Below are 20,654 nucleotides of genomic sequence, written 5' to 3'. Positions count from 1 at the left end.
AATGAAATGAAAGTTGAATTTTCATGTATAGGGTTCAACCTCTAGCTCTATACCATAAATACTCAGCTACTTTAGTGAGAAGAAAATGAGTTTCTATATCAAGTGGGGGCGATATGTGTAGGGTCTTGTGGATAGTGGAATTGCCTTTCTTATGCTATGAAGCTACCTAGTACTAGTAGGGTTTACCATGTTTAATTTTTGCTAGTTTGGATGCTTGAGTAGCCATTAATTAATGTCATTGGCAGCTTAGATTTGTGAATTTGGCAAAATGTAGAATGGCAGCAGCTGGATAAGTTAGAGATTAAGCTAGCCCAGCAAGCAAACCTTGAGAGATTCAGCTAACATTTGGTCTCTGGAAAAACTACATCAATTTCAAATTTTTAAAAAATAATTTTTGTTCAGATTACTTGTGGTTTGTTGTGGTTTGCTTGGTCTAGTTGTTTATATGCATGGTGTGATTAGTCTAACTAAATTGTGTTTAAAATATTACTAGAAGAAGATAAAAACAAAAGTTTGAAGTAAATTTGAATATACTACCACGGGAAACATCCAGAATGGAACTTTCTATTGCGTATGGACCACATTTGGCTTAGTAGAAAAGTTGTTGTTTTGGTTTTAGCCAAGAGAGACTTTGGTAATCCTTTCTGCCAACAACATAGAAGGGTTTTAAATTAATTAGTACTACTATTAGAGAGAGAGAGAGAGAGATAACTTTCCTATTTTTGTGTTGATTACTTTTCTATTTCTATGTTTTTGGTACAAATTGAATTTCTATTCTAATATGTCATTTTTTCTGCTAACTTACTTTTAGGGATTGAAGGCGGAGACTTTGGTTCGTATTTGCCCTAAGTTAGTTGCCAAACTCGGACTGCAAAGGCAATAAGAGGTACATACTTGTTTTTTCCATTATTTCAGCCTTTTATACATGAATGGTATAACTTATTTTTTAAAATGTATTTGTTATGTGTATGTGTATGTGCTACTGTGAAGTAGTTATTCCTAGGGATATCATTTTCCTTCGTTGCTATATGTTGGTCACATGATGCATCTTGGTTAAAATGAGCATTATAACCTTAATTTGTGATGAATTTAACTGCTTGTAAATTAAAATGTCAGTGTACATAGGAACTAAGTAGATAAACTAAGCTTTTTTAACTTAAATTTTGTTTTATTTTACTTTTTCTTTCTGAAACTTTTCATGGATAGCACCGGGCACAACTATTTATTTTTCTTGTTTATTTAGGCACATCGTTTTCAATATTATGGGAATAATTATTGTGTCGAAGCCTTAAAATATTTTAATCCAAATTGTGATCTGCAGCTACACCTCTTGAGGATTCTGCCATCCAATAATTCATTTTAAGAAATTATGTGTGGTGAATGAAATAATAAAATGCAAACTTTGATTAGAACATTAGTGAATACAAAAAACTTTGTTTGGTTGTTGAACTTTTTTCTCTTCCTCTTGTCTTTCACTCTTGTAACTTCTCCAACGCTGAACCTCCCCATTGCTTTCACTCAGCTTCCTTCCACCACCTTTGCTCTCCTCAAGGCGATTATTCCTTCCCAATTTCATCTCATCCAACAAACGCTTCATCTCTCTATTTTCCTTTTCCATAATCTCCAAATCTTTTCCCATCCAAAAACACATTCCCTTCAACAACTGCAAATCAATTTCAGAACCATCCTTCCTCTTCTTCTTCTTATTATTATTCTCTTTCCTTTCCCCAACCCTCTCTAACCCTATCTTATTCATGGTCAAACTCAGCATTTTGGAGCCAAAGTTCCTGGGGAAATTGACACCCCAGCGAAAGTTCAAGAAGAAGCCATTGATATGATTCAATGCTTTGGCTAATTTAGTGTTTTGATATATTGGAGGAAATTCAGTGCTTTTTAGACTTGGGAAATTCAGTGTTTTGACTAATCCCCATTTGATTCTTGAAACTAGTCGTTTGCCCGTGCGACACTCGGGCTCATACTCCTATTTGAATATTACCAACACATGTGCAAAGTTCAATAACGATGTTTATTTGTATGATAATAATGTTGAGCTATGTTTAGAAAAAAGTAACATAAAGTAAGAATACAAACAAACCTAATGCTATTGTAGATTTTGGATGGTGTTGATGTAGCAATGAAAGAGAGACTGCACAATAAAGAGAGATAAATGAGTTCATTAGATTTTTGGATACAATTATTAATCATTTAATAATCAGAAGTATGGCGATAGTACTATATACAACAATATTCACCTGATATGTAGACATTTTAAATCAATTTACTTTAGTGGAAGTGATATAATAACAAACATCCAATAGTTGCCTTGGTCATGTGATGCTGCAACATAAAGAAATAAATGTAATATATATTGAATTTTTGTAAATTAAATATTGACTTGTAGGAAATGATATCCAAGGAAAATGTATTAGGTTGAGAATGTACGAATTGTAAGTATAACAATTTGGTAAGCATACTTGTTTATAATTTTGCAAATACTTCTTTGTATACTACATTAATGGTAGTATCTTTTGCAATGCCTTGTTTATCATGAATAAGAATACGTAGTCCTTTTTTACTTTGCACTCGTGAAAGTGCAACATATAGTTGGCCATGACAAAATACTGGGTTTGGCAAATACAATCCAACATGTGCCAAGGAATGTCCTTGAGACTTGTTTATAGTAATATTTGAGATTTCTTAAAATTTTAAATATTACTAATATTTAAGAATATATAAAAAAATCAACTTGTATATTTAAGCAAATAACAAATAACCATATAGTCTAGTAATATGGTTCAGATTACAAAGATGGAACATTATCTAATAAGACTGGTTAATGGAATTATAATTCAAAGTACTATGATAGACACAAAAATAACGTATGATATGTTTAAGCAAATAACAAATAACTATATATTCACGAACAAACAATTAAAAAAATGTATGAGAGGTCACATGACGTCAACATGGAAAGTAATATGTTTGTCCCGTGGGTCATTCATATTTATTTCTGATCATATAATGATAATCTTTTTCACTTCCCATGATAATCTTTTGTACCTCAGCAAACATTTAGTCTATTAATCCACATATATATACTCTAATAATCTACTTAGTATATTAAGTGCTAACCTTTTACGGTTTCCGTTCCTCATCCATATTTATTGTTGATCAGTATAATGATAATCTTTTCCATATATTCACGAACAAACAATTATTAAAAAAAACGTATGAGAGGTCCCATGAAATCAACATAAAAAGTAATATGTTTGTCTCGTGGGTCATTCATATTTATTTCTGATCATATAATGATAATCTTTTTCACTTCCCATGATAATCTTTTGCACCTCAGCAAACATTTAGTCTATTAATCCATATATATATATATTAATAATCTACTTAGTATATTAAGTGCTAACCTTTTACTGTTTCCGTTCCTCATCCATATTTATTGCTTATCAGTATAATGATAATCTTTTCCATATATTCATGAACAAACAATTATAAAAAAAACGTATGAGAAGTCTCATGACGTCAACATGGAAAGTAATATGTTTGTCACGTGGGTCATCCATATTTATTGCTGATCATATAATGATAATCTTTTTCATTTCCCATGATAATCTTTTGCACCTCAACAAACATTTAGTCTATTAATCCATATATATACTCTAATAATCTACTTAGTATATTAAGCGCTAACCTTTTACAGTTTTCGTGCGTCATCCATATTTATTGTTGATCAATATAATGAATGGAGAGGAACGAAAATGGAAGATGGAGAGGATGCAAATGTGAACGTATCACGAAAACCCTTCGAGTTCACTCAGTTCAGAAGCAAATTCAAAATACAAATGTATTTGGAAAATGCAAACGTTGGGGAAATGGTGCCACAATTAATGCGTGAAATGGGTCACGTCATTGGTACCATATATGGTGCATCGATAATGGTGCTACAATTAATTCACGTGCATTGATAATGGTGCCACAATTAATGCATGAAATAGATCACGTCATTGGTACCGTATTTGGAGCATCGATAATGGTGCTATAATTAATGCATGTGCATTGATAATGGTGCCATAATTAAGGCGTGAAATGGGTCATGTCAGCGTGAAATGCATCGGTATTGGTACTGCATTAATTACGAAGGTACCACATTAATTACATTTTTTATTTAAAAATAAATAAAAAAGCGTATAAACGTAAAAAAAAGTCACGTATGCCGGTATTGATGTTGACATTTTTGGGCGGAAAAATGGGTTAACCACATAAATGAAGCATGTTTGGTACCATTTCAAAATGTATAAATTATTTTATGGTATTAGTGTGTGAGTCATTTTCTTTTTTTTCATACTATAACTTACTGTATCATGTCTAATGTCTTTACTATCTTTTTTTTAAAATCTCTATACTCATGCATTTGAAAATTATTATTATTTCCATATCCTGACAGAATATTTAAAATTGATTGTTAAATATTTATTAATTTGAAATGAAAATTAACAAAAATACAAATAAAATATGTTTATTAATTAAACGTTAATAAATTGACAATGATTACCGTAAAAACAAATACAAAATTGAAGCTGATTTTAATAATATGTTAAAATTGATACTGTAATGTTTAAAATTGATTGTCAAGTACCTACTAATTAGGAATAACTCATTGTCTAAGTTATGATTATTTCCATATCCTAAAATAAATGCTTATTAATTTGAAAATTATGATTATTTTATATCTTAACAGAATATTTAAAATTAATTATTAAGTACCTATTAATTTGAAATGAAAATTAACAAAAATATGAATAAAATATGCTTATTAATTAAATGTCAATAAATTGACATTGATTACGGCAAAAACAAATACAAAATTGATGTTGGTTTTAATAATATTTTAAAATTGATAATGTAATATTTAAAATTGATTGTTAAGTACCTACTAATTTGAAATAAAATTTAACAAAAATATAAATAAAATATACTTATTAATTAAATGTCAATAAATTGACAATGATTACGGTAAAAACAAATACAAAATTGAAGTTGTTTTAATAATATATTAAAATTGATACTGTAATATTTAAAATTGATTGTTAAGTATCTACTAATTAGAAATAAATCATCGTCTAAATTATGATTATTTCCATATCCTAACCGAATATAGTTATTAATTTGAAAATTATGATTATTTCTATATCCTAACATAATATTTAAAATTGATTCTTAAGTACCTCTTAATTTGAAATGAAAATTAACAAAAATATGCTTATTAATTAAATGTCAATAAAATATGTAACGAATTGTTAACGAAATTGTCACTTTCAAATAGAGAAGTGAAGATAGACACAAACGAATTTTAAATTGACTGTTAAATCAAACAAATTGATTTTAAATTTGAAATTTGACAATAGAAATTTGAAATTGTGACTTTCATATCCACAGAATGTTTTAAATTGACTATTCAACCAAACAAATTGATTTTATTATCCATAAATTAATTTCCATGACTGATCCAAAATTATGTGACCCCGATATAAACAACACCACACTGTAAAACTGAGTGAAATAGAAATGTAACTATTTCCTAAGTATGAAGCTAATTAATTTTCTGTAATAGAGCAATCACGCATATTTCCATTAACAATAAACAGGAAAAAAATCACAAATTGATATATAGAACAATATAAATATAATAAAAAATTGATAGAAGAGTAAAACAAAAGTATAACGTAATCTTAGCATAGGAGTAAATTTTAATTTAAAATATTTAAATTTATATGAAATTATAAGACCCACAAAATTATAATAAGTAACTCATAAATAAATAATTATGTAATGTAAATGGTCTTAGGAATTTATTAAAAAAAATAAAGAGGTTGTTGCACTAACATTAGTTTAATATTAATCACCCAAACTCTCCAATTGATCATTATTTTTTTTATGATTGAAAATGAAAATTAAAATGTTAACTCATCATCCTAACATTTTTTTATTTCTCTAAAATTTATTTACTAATTCAATATTTTTTTGTTATATAGGTTTCAGCTAAAGTAACGTGAACACTATTCTTTCTGAAATATATAATAAAATTGTATATATATGAAATTTAGTCTTTAAAAAACTACATGAAATTGAATTGATCAAACACTCAACATGACTCATATATTAATCATAATCAAACCCGACTCCCTAAGAAACTTTTGTGAAACTCTGTCTATTTTGACAATGTTTGAATACAATATTAATAAATACATTGTCTAGAAATCATAATTATGAAATTACAACTTTAAACTGTTAAAACAAAGTAACATAAAAATTTCTTCATCAATCAAATGGGGTCATCATCACTCCAATTTTGCTGCTTCTTGATTATCAGCTACCCTATCACTGGAGTCAGCTGATTTTCTATCAAGAATTCCTGCCATTACTACAACTGAACGCAAAAAAGGGACACAAACAAAAATTAACTAAAATAATCTATATTACTAATAAAATAATATTAAATTAACTAAAACCTAACAATGAGCAATAAAAATTATCTATATTACTAATAATGAATAAATATAATTCAAGCTGCGAATGTTGAGAGCCTCTGCATCAAAATGTAAATTTAAATCCCTGTGACCCAAAAAAAGACCATAAACAAAGAAGTCCAAAACTACTATATTCAATCATCTGACCATATAAATAAAGGATGACATATATGTGATAATAAAGCATGTCATATATTTGAAAATCAAAGCTGGAAGTGTCTAACTCAAAGGGATTGAACAAATATAAAAATATAACCCATTGAAATAACTTCAGCCAGCATTAAAGGGAAAAAAATATAAAGGCAGAACACCCAAATAAATTTAAGCTTTTGGGTTGCGAAAAATAAAAAAACAAAAAAAAAAGTTACCCAATGATCCAGATATAAACCCAAAATGCAACGCAAGCTGTAGAAGGCTCAGGAACACAAAACAATTTAAATTTTTTGTAGAGCGAGAACTCAGAAAACAAAATAAAGGGAGAACACCCAAAAAAATTAAAGCTTTTGTCTTGCGAAAAATCATAAACCCAAAAAAAAGTGGGACACCGGAGAAGGCTGAGGTTCACAAAAAAATTTAAGCTTTTGTATTGTGAGAAACAAAGAAGCAAACAAAACATAGTTAGAGAATCAAAGAAAACAAACCTGTTTGAGATAAAAATCGAAGCTTTTTGTAGATAAAAATCATAGCTTTAGTGTCTTCTTCCACCTTCTCTGCATACAATAGCAAAGGTATTGTGAGAAGTCAGAAAACAAAATAAAAAAATTTAAACTTTTTGTCTGAAAAATTAAAGCTTTTGTCTTGTGAAAAATCATAAAACCCCAAAAAAATGGGTATAAGAAAGAATGAACATGTTTGAGAAGGTTGACGAAGACGAAAAAATTTAACCATAAACCAAAAAAACAAAGAAAATGAACTCATACTCGTGGATTTTTCAGATAAAAACAGCAATTGTAGTCTGCTCTTCCACCTTCTCTGCATGCAATAGAGGCTGACTAAAAAAATGTAAGCTTTTGTATTGTGAGAAACAAAGAAACAAAGAAAACATAGACAGAGAAACAAAGAAAACAAATCTATTTGAGATAAAAATTGAAGCTTTTTGGAGATAAAAATCGCAGCTTTAGTGTTCTTTCACCTTCTCTGCATACAATAGCGAAGGTATTGTGAGAAGTCAGAAAACAAAATAAAAAAATTTAAACTTTTGTATTGTCAGGAGTCACAAAGAAAACGAACCTGCACTCACAGAGTTTTGAGATAAAAATGACAGCTTTGGTGTGCTCTTCCACCAAGATCACGATATAGAAATGCAAACCGGGAGAGGAACGCAAATATGATATCGTTGTCATGGAATCTGAGATAAAAATCACAGTTTTGGTGTAAAAAATCACAGCTTTAGATGTAAAAAAATGCAGAAAAACAAAGAGAATGAAAAAATGGAAAGAAGGAACAGAGAAGGGGGAGATAGCAATTGGGGAGAGAGAAATGAGAGAAAGTGAAAATGGTAAAAAAAATGGCACTTGGGATTTCTGAAGGAAGAGAGAAGGAAAAGACCTGCAACAATAAATGAAAATTGTAAAATGCGTGCCACAATAAATGCTTGGCATTTCGGTTACCCAAGCGCATCGGAAGAAGGAAACGCTATTTGTTGAAAACACACCGTTTAGTTTACGAAACACTATTTGTTGAAAACGCACCGTATAATAAATCACTGTAGCATGAATTTACATTTTTAGGCGGGAAATGCAATTAACCACTGGTTGACACGTAGGCCATCCAGGGCCTTGTTTGTATAATGATAGATGATATTGGAGGAAAGGTTTTGGATTGGAAAATGGATAGTAAAATGTTGGATTTTTATTTTCAGAAGAATGTCATTTTCTAGTCATCATAATTTGGTCAAGGACCAGATGCAAATATCTTTTATGGACAAAATTCTGCCAGATTTTGAGGCTTTGGTCTAAATATCAATGACAAGTTGACAACCATAAGTGTTTCTAAAATTAGTACTGGTGAATTGAGCTATCTTTCACCAAAGTTACTTTTGAATTGGAAACACAATGTGTGAAGAATACAACAAATGAGCATAAGCTACTTTTCAATTCTCTATCAGCCCATCCAAAGTTGTACTCTCTCATGATGCTCACAAACTGAGGTTCTAGATGCAGACATTGAGTAGATTCCTACTTCACTTGCAGTCTTCTTTGAAGAAAACATTTCCTGACACTTCTTGCAGTGTGCAATTGCTCCCTGGATTGAATTTTCTATCTCTGAATTTGCACTGCTGCACCTTTTCAAATAGCTGTCGCGCTTGGCATCCATATGATTTGTTTGAAAATGAAAATAAAGTTGAGCCAGACACAGATGAAGTTGATGATGATGACTTGTTCGCCGAAAGTAGTTTGATGCTGACTGAGAATGATCTTCTGTGCTGGTTACTTCCATCCTCACCTGTCTTATCTTTGTAGCTTCTCATGATAGAATTGGAGGACTGATGATATCTATCCCTATGAATTTGGCCATATGAATGTTTGTTTGCCACTTGAACATGCTTGTTTAAATTTTCCCTGGCCTTGGAAACCGATCCTTCATCCGCAACTTTTGTTGAGGTTGCATAGGTTTCATATGAGCAACCGGATTTTCCAAACCAAACTACCACCTTGTGAGCCTCTGCTGTGAAAGCCCTAACACCTCGTGAGTTGACACTTGACACATGTTGGGGTCACATTGTTTTGAAAAACACTAACATACCTCAGTACCATAGCAACTTAAGACCTATCATGGAATTGCTATGTGCCTAGTTTGACATGGTCACACCTTGTTTGGTTGCCCTGGTTTCAATTCCTTAACATGTGTTTCTTATTGGATCCTTTTAAATTCCTTTTAGATACCTGTTAACTGCCTTAGGTTCCTTAGGATCCTTTTAACTTCCTTTTAGATGCCTTTTAACTGCCTTAGGTAACTTAATTAAAAAATTGATATCTTCCTTTTAACCAACATGTTATTTCTAATAATCAAAAGCGATTTACATATCCATGATTTGTACCAATCAAAAAAAGAATAAAAAATGAAATTAGGCAAAATGTACATACAAACAAATCATCAATCAAATTGAAACCCACCAAATCACTTAGCTAGTGCCAGAATCAATGTGCATGTAGCATCATCATGATCATCATAATCACTTCATCATAATTCTGAACTCTTCAAAGCTAAGCATGCCATCCCCATTCAAATCAAACCTACTTATCATCACTTTGCACTCATCCATGGACTTAGATTACGTGACTAGGTTTCTAAATTTCCAAAATGTTTTGTTTTTATATTTTTTTGGGATAATAGTAGATATTAATTGAATGCAAATACATGATGTACAGTTTTGTCTAAAATGAAAGTAACTAGGACCAGATTTTAAAAACATATATTACAACTATGCTTAACAACCTCATTGTCTTCTGCCTGTATGCATAACAACCTCACTTATTACCTATCTTAATTGATTATAAGGCCTACTCTCATTTGATTTTCAAATTTCAGTAGGAGTGATTTTAGCCATTGTTGATCCTGCGCTCATTGCTATTTCCAAAAGTGCTCTTGCGCTCATTATATAAAGTCCATTGTGCTAAAGCCTGTTTTTTATAATAGCTACTAATAACCTGCTTCAAATCTTGAATCCTGTAGAGAAAAGGATAATAGACAGTAGTTGAGTCAACAAGTTCAAGATCAAGATTAATTTCAAGATTCAAGAGAAGTTGATTTCAAGATTCAAGAAAATACATCAAGAAGTATCAAGATTCAAGAGAAGATGAATTCAAGATTCAAGAGAAGAAATCAAGAAGCAACAAGTCAAGACTTCACAAGGGAAGTATTGAAAAGGATTTTTCAAAAACCAAACATAGTACAATTTTGTTTTACATAAGAGTTTTCTCAAATTTTTCTAAGTTACCAGAGTATTTACTCTCTGGTAATCGATTACCAGTTTCCTGTAATCGATTACCAGTGATAAAATTTGATTTCAAAAAGTTTTTAATTGAATTTGCAACGTTCCAAATGATTTTTAAATGGTGTAATCGATTGCAATATATTGGTAATCGATTACCAGTGTATCTGGACATTGAAATTCAAATTCAATTGTGAAGAGTCACATCTTTTCATAAAATGCATTGTGTAATCGATTACATGATTATGATAATCGATTACCAGTGACAAGTTTTGAATAAAAGGTCAAGAGATGTAACTCTTGACATGATTTTATCAAGGTTATAACTCTTCCAATGGTTTTCTTGACCAGACATGAAGAGTCTATAGAAGCAAGACCTTGACTTGCATCAAACAACTTCTTGAACAACTTTTGAGAAACCTTTACAACCTTTACAACCTTTACAATTCTTTAAGAATTCTTTCCTACTCATCTTTCTTCTTCTTCCTTTGCCAAAAAGCTTTTTAAGTTTTTTGTTTTCCAAACCTTGTTCTTCTGCAAGTGAAAATTCTGCAGAAAATAAAAGTGTGCTATATCTTTTCATTCTCTTCTCTCTTTGCCAAAAAGAATTCAACAAGGACTAATCGCATGAATTCTTTTTGTGTCTCTCTTCTCCCTTTTCCAAAAGAATAGAAGGACTAACCGCCTGAATTATTTTGTGTCTCCCTTCTCCCTTTCCAAGAGAATTCAAAGGACTAACCGCCTGAGAATTCTTTTGATTCTTCCCTTTCCCTTAAATAAAAGATTTCAAAGGACTAATCGCCTAAGATATCTTTTGTTTCCCCTTACAAAGATTCAAAGGACTAACCGCCTGAGAATTCTTTGTCTTAACACATTAGAGGGTACATCCTTTGTGGTAGAAGTAGAGGGTACATCTACTTGGGTTGTTGTAACTGAGAACAAGATGTTGGATCAAGTGGCCTCGGAATAATTAAGAAGGGGGGGGGGTTGAATTAATTATTAATGAACCTTTACTAATTAAAAATCTATCCTTCTTAATGTTACTAAATTCAATTAGGCTTTTACTATAATGTTAAGAAAGTAAAGAACAGAAATAGAAACTTAACCAAAAGTAAAAGCGATAATTAAAGTGCACAACGAAAATTAAAGAGTGTAGGGAAGAAGAAGACAAACACAAGAGTTTTATACTGGTTTGGCAACAACCCGTGCCTACATCCAGTCCCCAAGCGACCTGTGGTCCTTGAGATTTCTTTTCAACCTTGTAAAATCCTTTACAAGCAAAGATCCACAAGGGATGTATCCTCCCTTGTTCTCTTTGAACAACCAAGTGGATGTACCCTCCACTTGAACTGATCCACGAGAGATGTACCCTCTCTTGTTCTCAGTTACAACAACCCAAGTAGATGTACCCTCTACTTGTACCACAAAGGATGTACCCTCCAATGTGTTAAGACAAAGTTCTCAGGCGATTAGTCCTTTGAAACTTTGTGAAGGGGAAACAAAAGATATCTCAAGCGGTTAGTCCTTTGAAATCTTTTGTTTATGGGAAAGGGAAGAATCAAAAGAATTCTCAGACTGTGTCGTTTTGAATTCTTTGACAAGGGAGACACAAAAGAATTTAGGCGGTTAGTCCTTTGTTCTTCTGGAAAAGGGAGAAGAGAGACACAAAAAGAATTTAGGCGGTTAGTCCTTGGCGAATTCTTTTTGGCAAAGGGAGAAGAGAATGAAAAGATATAGCACACTTGTGTTTTCAAGGTTTGGAAACCAGAAAACTTTTAGAAAGCTTTTGGCAAAGGAAGAAGAGAATGAAAAAGATGAATAACACAAGTTTTTTATCAAAGAACTTTTCTTGAAAGAAAAAGTTTTGAACAAAAACTTTTAGAAAGATGAAGAGAAGATGAATCAGAAAAAGTATGTTGAAAGAGTTGAATGATGTTGAGAGAGAAGATTGAAAGATAGATTTCTTGATTGTTATCAAAATACATGCCATGGTCACATATTTATAATTTCTTGATGACACATGTCAAAGTTTGTGACTCTTGGCAATTTCTTTTAAAACTAGTCACTTAGAAAAGTTGTGACTTTTGAAAGAATCTTCAGAAACAAGTCACTTGAAGAATTGTGACTTTTGGAAATGTATTTTTCGAAAACAGACACTGGTAATCGATTACCATTAAAGTGTAATCAATTACACATCAACAGATGTGACTCTTCATTTTGAAAATCTTAACGTTTTAAAAACATTGGTAATTGATTACTACATTCTGGTAATCGATTACCAGAGAGTAAAACTCTTTGGTGATGATTTTGTGAAAACTTCTTGTGCTACTCAATGTTTTGAAAAACTTTTTTAATACTTATCTTAATTGATTCTTCTCTTGATTCTTGAATCTTGGGTCTTGAATCTTAATCTTGATTATTCTTGAATCTTGATTCTTGAAACTTGATTCTTGAAAGCTTCATTCTTGAATCTTTGGAATTTGCTTGACTCTTAATTCTTTGGCATCATCAAAATAACCTTGGAAGGCATTGCTTCCACACAAGAGAGGGTACATCTCTTGTGGATCAGTTCAAGTGGAGGGTACATCCACTTGGTTGTTCAAGGAGAACAAGGGAGGGTACATCCCTTGTGGATATTTGCTTGTAAAGGATTTTACAAGGTTGAAAGAAATCTCATGAACCGGTGGTTGCTTGGGGACTGGATGTAGGCACGGGTTGTTGTCGAACCAATATAAAATTCTTGTGTTTGTCTTCTTCTTCCCTACACTTTTTAATTTCCGATGTGTACATTACTTTTACACTTTACTTTTGTTTTAGTTACATAACTTAGTAGTAAAGCCTAATTGAATCTAGTAACATTAAGAAGGATAAGTTTTAATTAGTCAAGGTACATTAATAATTAATTCAACCCCCCTTCTTAATTATTCTGAGGCCACTTGATCCAACATGTACCTGGTTGAGCGATACATGAAGATCTTAAAAGGGTATACAAAGAATCTATATCGTCCAGAAGCATCTATTGTTGAGAGGTACATTGCAGAAAAAGCCATTGAATTTTGTTCAGAATACATTAAGAAGGCTAAACCTGTTGGTCTTCCTAAGTCTCGGCATGATGACAGAGTGGGTGGTAAGGGTTCAAGAGGACTGCATGTGATCACTCCAATTCTAGAAGATTTGTTACAAGCTCACTTGTATGTCTTGAACAACAGTAATGAAGTTTTGCCATACATACTTAAGCATGAAGCTTTAGTCAAACAGAATAATCCAAAAATGTCAAAGAATTGGGTGTTGAAAAAGCATAACAAGACTTTCTATGATTGGTTTAACGATACAATCTTTGCAGATGAAAATGCTTCAGAAACATTAAGAAAGCTAGCAGATGGGCCTAAAAGAAATGTTGTAACTTGGCAAGGATACGACATAAAAAAGTATTCATTTTACACAAAAGCACAAGACGACAAAAGTACAATGCAGAACAGCGGGGTCACCTAAGGGCTGAATCTCAACACTTCGCAAGTGTGCATGACACTAATCCTTGTGTAGCTTCCATCCCTTACTTTGGGTTCATTGATGAAATTTGGAAGCTTAACTATGTGAAATTTACTGTTTGTGTTTTCAAATGTAAATGGGTTGACAGCTACATCGGTGTGCGCATTGATGATATAGGATTTATGTTGGTAGACTTAAAGAAACTTGGTTACCACAATGACTCTTTCATCATGGCAGAACAAGCTAGACAAGTATTTTACGTGCAAGACCCTTGTGATGAAAGGTGGTGCTTGGTTCTACAGGGCAAAACAATTGGTGTTAATGTAGAAGATGATGATTCATACATGGACACCTATGTTAGTCCTTTGTCCACACAAATCATTCCTAACGTTGTCGGAGAAGAAGAAGTTGACGACGTTCATGCTAATCGTAATGATCATGATGAAGGAGAATTAATTGACATCATCTAATGTAATTTTCTATTTATATATTTGATTTTGCATAACAAATTTGTTGAATTATATATGCAGAAATTTCATATTAACTTCATTTGTTTCATAACAAATTTGTTGAATTATATATGCAGAAATTTCTTCAATTCTGGCTTATTAGTTGTCACAAGTTTGCTGGACTCTTGATAAGGTACTCACCTACACAAGTTTTGGCATGTTGAATTATATACCTTTTTGCTAGTGCAATATTCTAGAGCTTCAGTTAAGTAGAAAGCCACCCTCAACCCCATGACCCATTTCATTGGTTGTGCCTCCCCTGATGTTTGCCTTTTGGGCCTTTCATTCTTGGTCTGAGTCGTGCTTGGCCTATCATAGGATTTCATGGGAATTGTGCCCCATAAGTTTCTCTCTATTTTCTCTTCTTCTGGTTTGATTTCTTGGGCCTCGACTTGAGTTTAATTCAACTTATCCTTTTTATTTTTTTATTTTTTTGCATAAAACATAACATATATTATAATAAACTGAAGAATAACAGTAATAAAAAATGTTAGTATTAAAAATATAATAAACTATTTAAAGCATGACATATAACATAATATAATAACTAAATAATAATAAACTAAAAAGCATATAATGTGATATAATAAATTAAATGATAGTAATAAAAAAGTGTATTATATATAAGTATTTTAGGCAGGGGACTGTAGGATCTTATGATCTGAGTTAAAGGTTTTCACCCCCTTGTTCCTCTTGATTTTAACAACCTTGGGTAATTCAGACTTGGTTACAAATGGTAGTGCTCTTGTTGTAGCTAAATATCAATGTTAATATATATTTCTTTATACCTGAAGTAATTCCTCATGAAGATAAAAGAGGCTATTAATTGCTCTTTATTATTGGATTTTTCCTTCTCTACTTGAAGTTCTACTAAAGCTTATTTGCTCTAGTATTCTATACCTAATTATTGTGTGTATTCATTAAGTGCATTTCCTATACTGTGAAATAAGGTGTATGATTTTTAATTAGAAATGCAGAAGAAAAACAAAAGGACAATTTTTTCTACAATAATTTCTAGACTTTACTCACTCCTTCACTTGAAAAACCATCAGTGTCAGTTTCTGCTGTAGTTTTCAACTATTCCTTAGAAGCTAATTGAGTGTCTTATAATTTTTTTGCCTATATATGTACTTGTCGCAACCTACCCTTCGGCGGGAGGGCGACGCGTGACTCGCGGGATGCGTGTTCCACGAAAGGAATACGCGCGGAGTCGCCACCAACGTTTATTTGAGGAAAACGTCAGAAAAACCGGAAAAGACGCGATCTACGAAATTTTAAGTGAAAGGTTCGGGAGTTGTATTTACGCACGGGGAAGGTATTAGCACCCCACACGTCCGTCCCAAGGGACGGCAGCCTTTAATCGAATGTGCAAACATGACTTTGATTTTTACGTTCCCTTTTATGTCCTTATATCCTTTTTATATTTTTCTTTTTTTGTGGTTGACAAGGGTGTTTCCCTTTGCTCCTACGTATTCCTCAATTTGGGATGAGAAAATCAGACCTACGTAGTTCTTTCTTATCAAGTGATTCTTTTTTACTTAAGTGGTGATCATTTTAAGGCGTTGGACCTTAAAAATGATCCATTTTACTTAGTGAGAAATTGAAATGACAAACTTCAAAAGCCTATTTTTATGGACGAGCTTGACTAGGCGAATTGATTTTAGCCTTTAGTCTCACTTTAGTTATTAATCAATTCGATTAAGAATGAGAAATCCCAAAGAGAAAACGTCCGATTGATTTTCCGCTTTATTTTACTAAAAGATGTCTTTTTGATTATTATATTATTTCTTACCTCCTTTTTTGATTTCCAATGTGGTTACGGCACGACCGAACGGTCGGAATTTATTTTAACCGAAGTTAACGGATAATACAATTCAAACGTTCGGTGGAAATTTATTTTATTTTTAAGTTAAGCGAGAAATGACTTAAGTAAAATGGCTTAAGCACGTCAACAGGGGGTATAAAAAGTAAACAAAACGAGAATAAAAATGCACGAAACACAATGTGGACCACTACGGGTACATAGAATGAATCGAAAAGCTTGGTTCGAGGTACTTACCCGTTGAAGATCGAAGATCGATGAAGAACGTCGAAGAACGGCTGAAACCTTTGCGAAATTCCTCACGGAAAACGTTACGGAAACGTTTCGGAAGCGCCTCGGCTTAGATTTTCTTCACGGAAACAATTTTTCCAAGCAAATTCGAAAGAGAGAGAAGTGCCAAAGGGGCTGAACCCTTTTCTTCTTCACTTCCTCCCCTATTTATAGCAAAATAGGGGAGGTGGTTGCCGCCCAGCTCGCCCAGGCGAGCCAGGTTGCTTCCTCCAGAAGCAACAGCCTTCTGGAGGAATATTCTGGAGGGCCCAAGTGGGCCTGGGTGCTATTTGCACCCCCATTTTTACTAAGTACACCCCCCTCTGCTTTTTTTTTGTGATTCTTTTTTCGTAAAGTTACGGAAACTTACGAATTTCGTAACGATACTTGTTTTCTTTCCGTAATGTTACGGAACCTTGCGTATTACATAATCATTCCCTTTTTGACTTACGGAATGTTACGGAACCTCACTTAATTATGCAACGATGCTTCCATTTGATTTCTGGTGTGTCACGGAAACTTACGGATTGTGCATCAATATTTTTTTTGGTTTTTCGGCATGTCCTGGAATTTCACAAATTGCCTAATGATGGGTGCCAAGCACCTCACAAGGACCAAAGAAAGGTCGCATGTCATCAAGCAAAGGTCCCCGGACGAAATTAGGGTATGACAGTTGCCCCTCTTTACTTGTCTTTTATTGGAGATAAAAGGAAAGTAAAGATAAGACACTAATTTCGTTCCTCTCGATTTGACGAGAGTCGCGGGTGACCATAAAATCTCCACATGCAAATGACTTTGTTGTTCCCGAAATTTCACAAATTGCCTAATGATGGGTGCCAAGCACCTCACAAGGACCAAAGAAAGGTTGCATGTCATCAAGCAAAGGTCCCCGGACGAAAATTAGGGTATGACACTAATTTCGCTCCTCTCGGTTGACGAGAGTCGCGGGTGACCATGACTTGTCGTTCCCGGAATTTCACAAATTGCCTAATGATGGGTGCCAAGCACCTCACAAGGACCAAAGAAAGGTCCCATGTCATCAAGCAAAGGTCCCCGGACGAAAATTAGGGTATGACACTAATTTCGCTCCTCTCGGTTGACGAGAGTCGCGGGTGACCATGACTTGTCGTTCCCGGAATTTCACAAATTGCCTAATGATGGGTGCCAAGCACCTCACAAGGACCAAAGAAAGGTCCCATGTCATCAAGCAAAGGTCCCCGGACGAAAATTAGGGTATGACACTAATTTCGCTCCTCCCGGTTGACGAGAGTCGCGGGTGACCATAAAATTTTTGCATGTAAATAACTTGTTGTTCCCGGAGGAACAAAAAGTGCAGAAGACTATGTCAGTCTCTGCATGCTATCAAGCGTTCTGTCTTACAGATAGCAAAAGAATGTTTATACGGACAACCACTCGGGTATTTCCGCGTATCATCGGGCCCGCCGCCTCTGGATGACAAAAGGGTGCGGATAACCGCAAGGTATCTCCGCGTATCATCGGGCCCGCCGCCTCTGGATGACACAAGGGTGCAAAATGACCAAATTTTGTCTCTGCTTGTCATCGGGCCCGCCGCCTCTGGATGACAAAAGGGTGCGGATAACCGTAAGGTATCTCCGCGTATCATCGGGCCCGCCGCCTCTGGATGACACAAGGGTGCAGAATGACCAAATTTTGTCTCTGCTTGTCATCGGGCCCGCCGCCTCTGGATGACAAAAGGGTGCGGATAACCGTAAGGTATCTCCGCGTATCATCGGGCCCGCCGCCTCTAGATGACAAAAGGGTGCGGATAATCGTAAGGTATCTCCGCGTATCATCGGGCCCGCCGCCTCTGGATGACACAAGGGTGCAGAATGACCAAATTTTGTCTCTGCTTGTCATCGGGCCCGCCGCCTCTGGATGACAAAAGGGTGCGGATAACCGTAAGGTATCTCCGCGTATCATCGGGCCCGCCGCCTCTAGATGACACAAGGGTGCAGAATGACCAAATTTTGTCTCTGCTTGTCATCGGGCCCGCCGCCTCTGGATGACAAAAGGGTGCATGTCACATGACCTCAGGGTCAGTATGACAAAGATTATGGGGCGGCCGACAAAAGCAAGGCTCTTGCTCCTACGTATCCTCCAATGAGGAACTCAGACCTACGTAGTTCTAGATAACTTGTGAGACTTGAAAAGTCTCCATCGGAAGATGCTGACATCTCCGAAAAGGGCGCAGATTACCACATTGGCCTCTGCTCGTCAATCACACTTGGGGTCACTGAATGACGAGGTGCGAATAACCGTAAGGTGTCTCCGCGGGCTACCAGCTCTTGGGTCATGGCAACAAAAGGCGGTGTGGTCGACAAAAGCGAGGCTCTTGCTCCTACGTATCCTCCAATGAGGAACTCAGACCTACGTAGTTCTGGATAACTTGTGAGACTTGAAAAAGTCTCGGTGTTTTCTCCACTAAAATGCAAACATGCTTTAGCAAAGAGACAAATATTCCAATCGATTTGGAGCAGCATATGCTTTTTTGAGTGAAAAACAATGCGTCTACCGGGGAAGGAGAGTCTGCTGATGAAATCCCCCATAACCATAAATGAGATTTTGGATGTTAGCATTTCGTTTCTAAATGACCATTTAGAGGAAACACTGGGTTCGAAAAAAAATAGAAGAAATCCACTCAAAGTGTATCAATCTCGCACAGGTAAGTGTTTCATCCTAATTCCGAACCATAGATATGTCATGGCTTGACTTTGCAAATTATTTCCTATCAAATCAAAAATTACATGCGTGATCATGGATCAATAGGACTTCCCTTGGGAATGGATTCTTTTAGTGAGTTTTTCGGCTTTTGTGTGTTTTTGGCTTTTGATTTTTTGTTGGCTTTTTCCTTTTCTGTTTTTGTTTAGTGTGGGGCGAACAAGTCACCGACGCACAGGATTTTGGTTGGTAATCAAAGGGAGAAGACCACTTTTAGGTCATGGTTTCCTTTTCTTTCTTTTGTTCATTTGGTGACAATTCTGTATTTGTTCAGATATTGTCCGGTCTAAAGACCTCTCTGCACATTTCTTCTGGTTTCTTTGACCAGGAGCTTTCTTCTTTTTTTACTTTCTCCCATTCTTTGGTTGGGAATTTTCTTTCTTTCTTTTCCTTTTTCTTTCTCCCACCCTTTGATTGGGACTTTCCTTGCTTTCTTTTTTCCTTTGATTGGAAATTTTCCTTCTCTCCTTTTTTGCTTCCGAGGGTAAGGATTAACATTCTCACCCTGGGTCAAGGTTTATGGTGAGTCAGGATTTTGGCTCAAGACTTGTAGAATGGCTAGGCATGATACATGTCAGGGTTTGGTTTGGTTCAAGGATAAAAGGGATGCCCCACATTATTTCCATGACATAAATGCAAAAAATGATGATTTGGAAACTTTATGCAAAACTGGTCATGCATGCACCTATGTGGACACTCAAGTGTCAAACTTTTATGGTCATGTGACGCTAGGACTCAGGATTCATTTCCTCTATTTTAAATCAACCCAATGTTTCCAAAATATATTCTTTTATCAATTTGTGCATTCATCCGAGTCCATTTCGGGCGTCCGGGGAAATTTCACAGTATTCACCCTTCAGGTGTAGACACATTTTTTCAAAAACTAGTTATGATCAATGAATTTTTTTCAAAGAAAAGTTGGAAATCATCTCTTTTCAAAAGCATGTCGGTTTTTAGCTAGACAACTTATTTTCTCTTTTTCCACCTTTTTTCTTACTTACCCTCTTCTTTTCTCTTTTGTTCTCTTTTCCATTTCATTTTTTTTCTTTTCTATTTTTATTTTTATCATGATTTTTGTTTGTTTTATATATATATTTTTTGGACGATGTTCCTAAACGAAGAACTCTACACGGTTCCAGAATTTCAAACACCATCGATAGTAATGATATATAAACACTAACGCAACAATCTAAAAATATGTATGCGCTGTACAAATGACAATCGAAACAACAAAAACAAACATTAGTCTCTCAAGTCAAAACAATAACATAGAATAAAAATGACAAAAGAAATATGAAAGAAAACATGAATCTGGGGATCTCCCAGTCACGTATCTCCACTCCCTCCCAAGA

General features: G+C 34.3%; 1 protein-coding gene and 1 long non-coding RNA gene across 2 annotated transcripts in view; one reads left to right on the top strand and one right to left on the bottom strand.

The window, feature by feature from the left end:
- Positions 1-6,204: 6,204 nt before the first annotated feature.
- Positions 6,205-7,987, bottom strand: LOC114378418. The gene is made up of 4 exons (XR_003659329.1): positions 7,770-7,987; positions 7,460-7,676; positions 7,181-7,249; positions 6,205-6,439 (listed from the first exon to the last, which is right to left on the bottom strand). It is a non-coding gene; the product is annotated as an uncharacterized LOC114378418 (long non-coding RNA).
- Positions 7,988-8,695: 708 nt separating this feature from the next.
- LOC114378732 (GDSL esterase/lipase At1g29670-like) overlaps positions 8,696-20,654 on the top strand; it is a 62,790-nt gene continuing 50,831 nt past the window's right edge. Inside the window, exon 1 of the mRNA XM_028337364.1 lies at positions 8,696-8,967. Coding sequence (XP_028193165.1) covers positions 8,696-8,967 — 272 coding nt within the window. The remainder of the gene's footprint in view (positions 8,968-20,654) is intronic.

Source organism: Glycine soja, chromosome 12 (genome assembly GCF_004193775.1).
Source record: "Glycine soja cultivar W05 chromosome 12, ASM419377v2, whole genome shotgun sequence".
Taxonomy (NCBI): domain Eukaryota; kingdom Viridiplantae; phylum Streptophyta; class Magnoliopsida; order Fabales; family Fabaceae; genus Glycine; species Glycine soja.
Note: the sequence above shows the minus strand (reverse complement) of the source record. Positions and strands in the feature narration are given on the sequence as shown.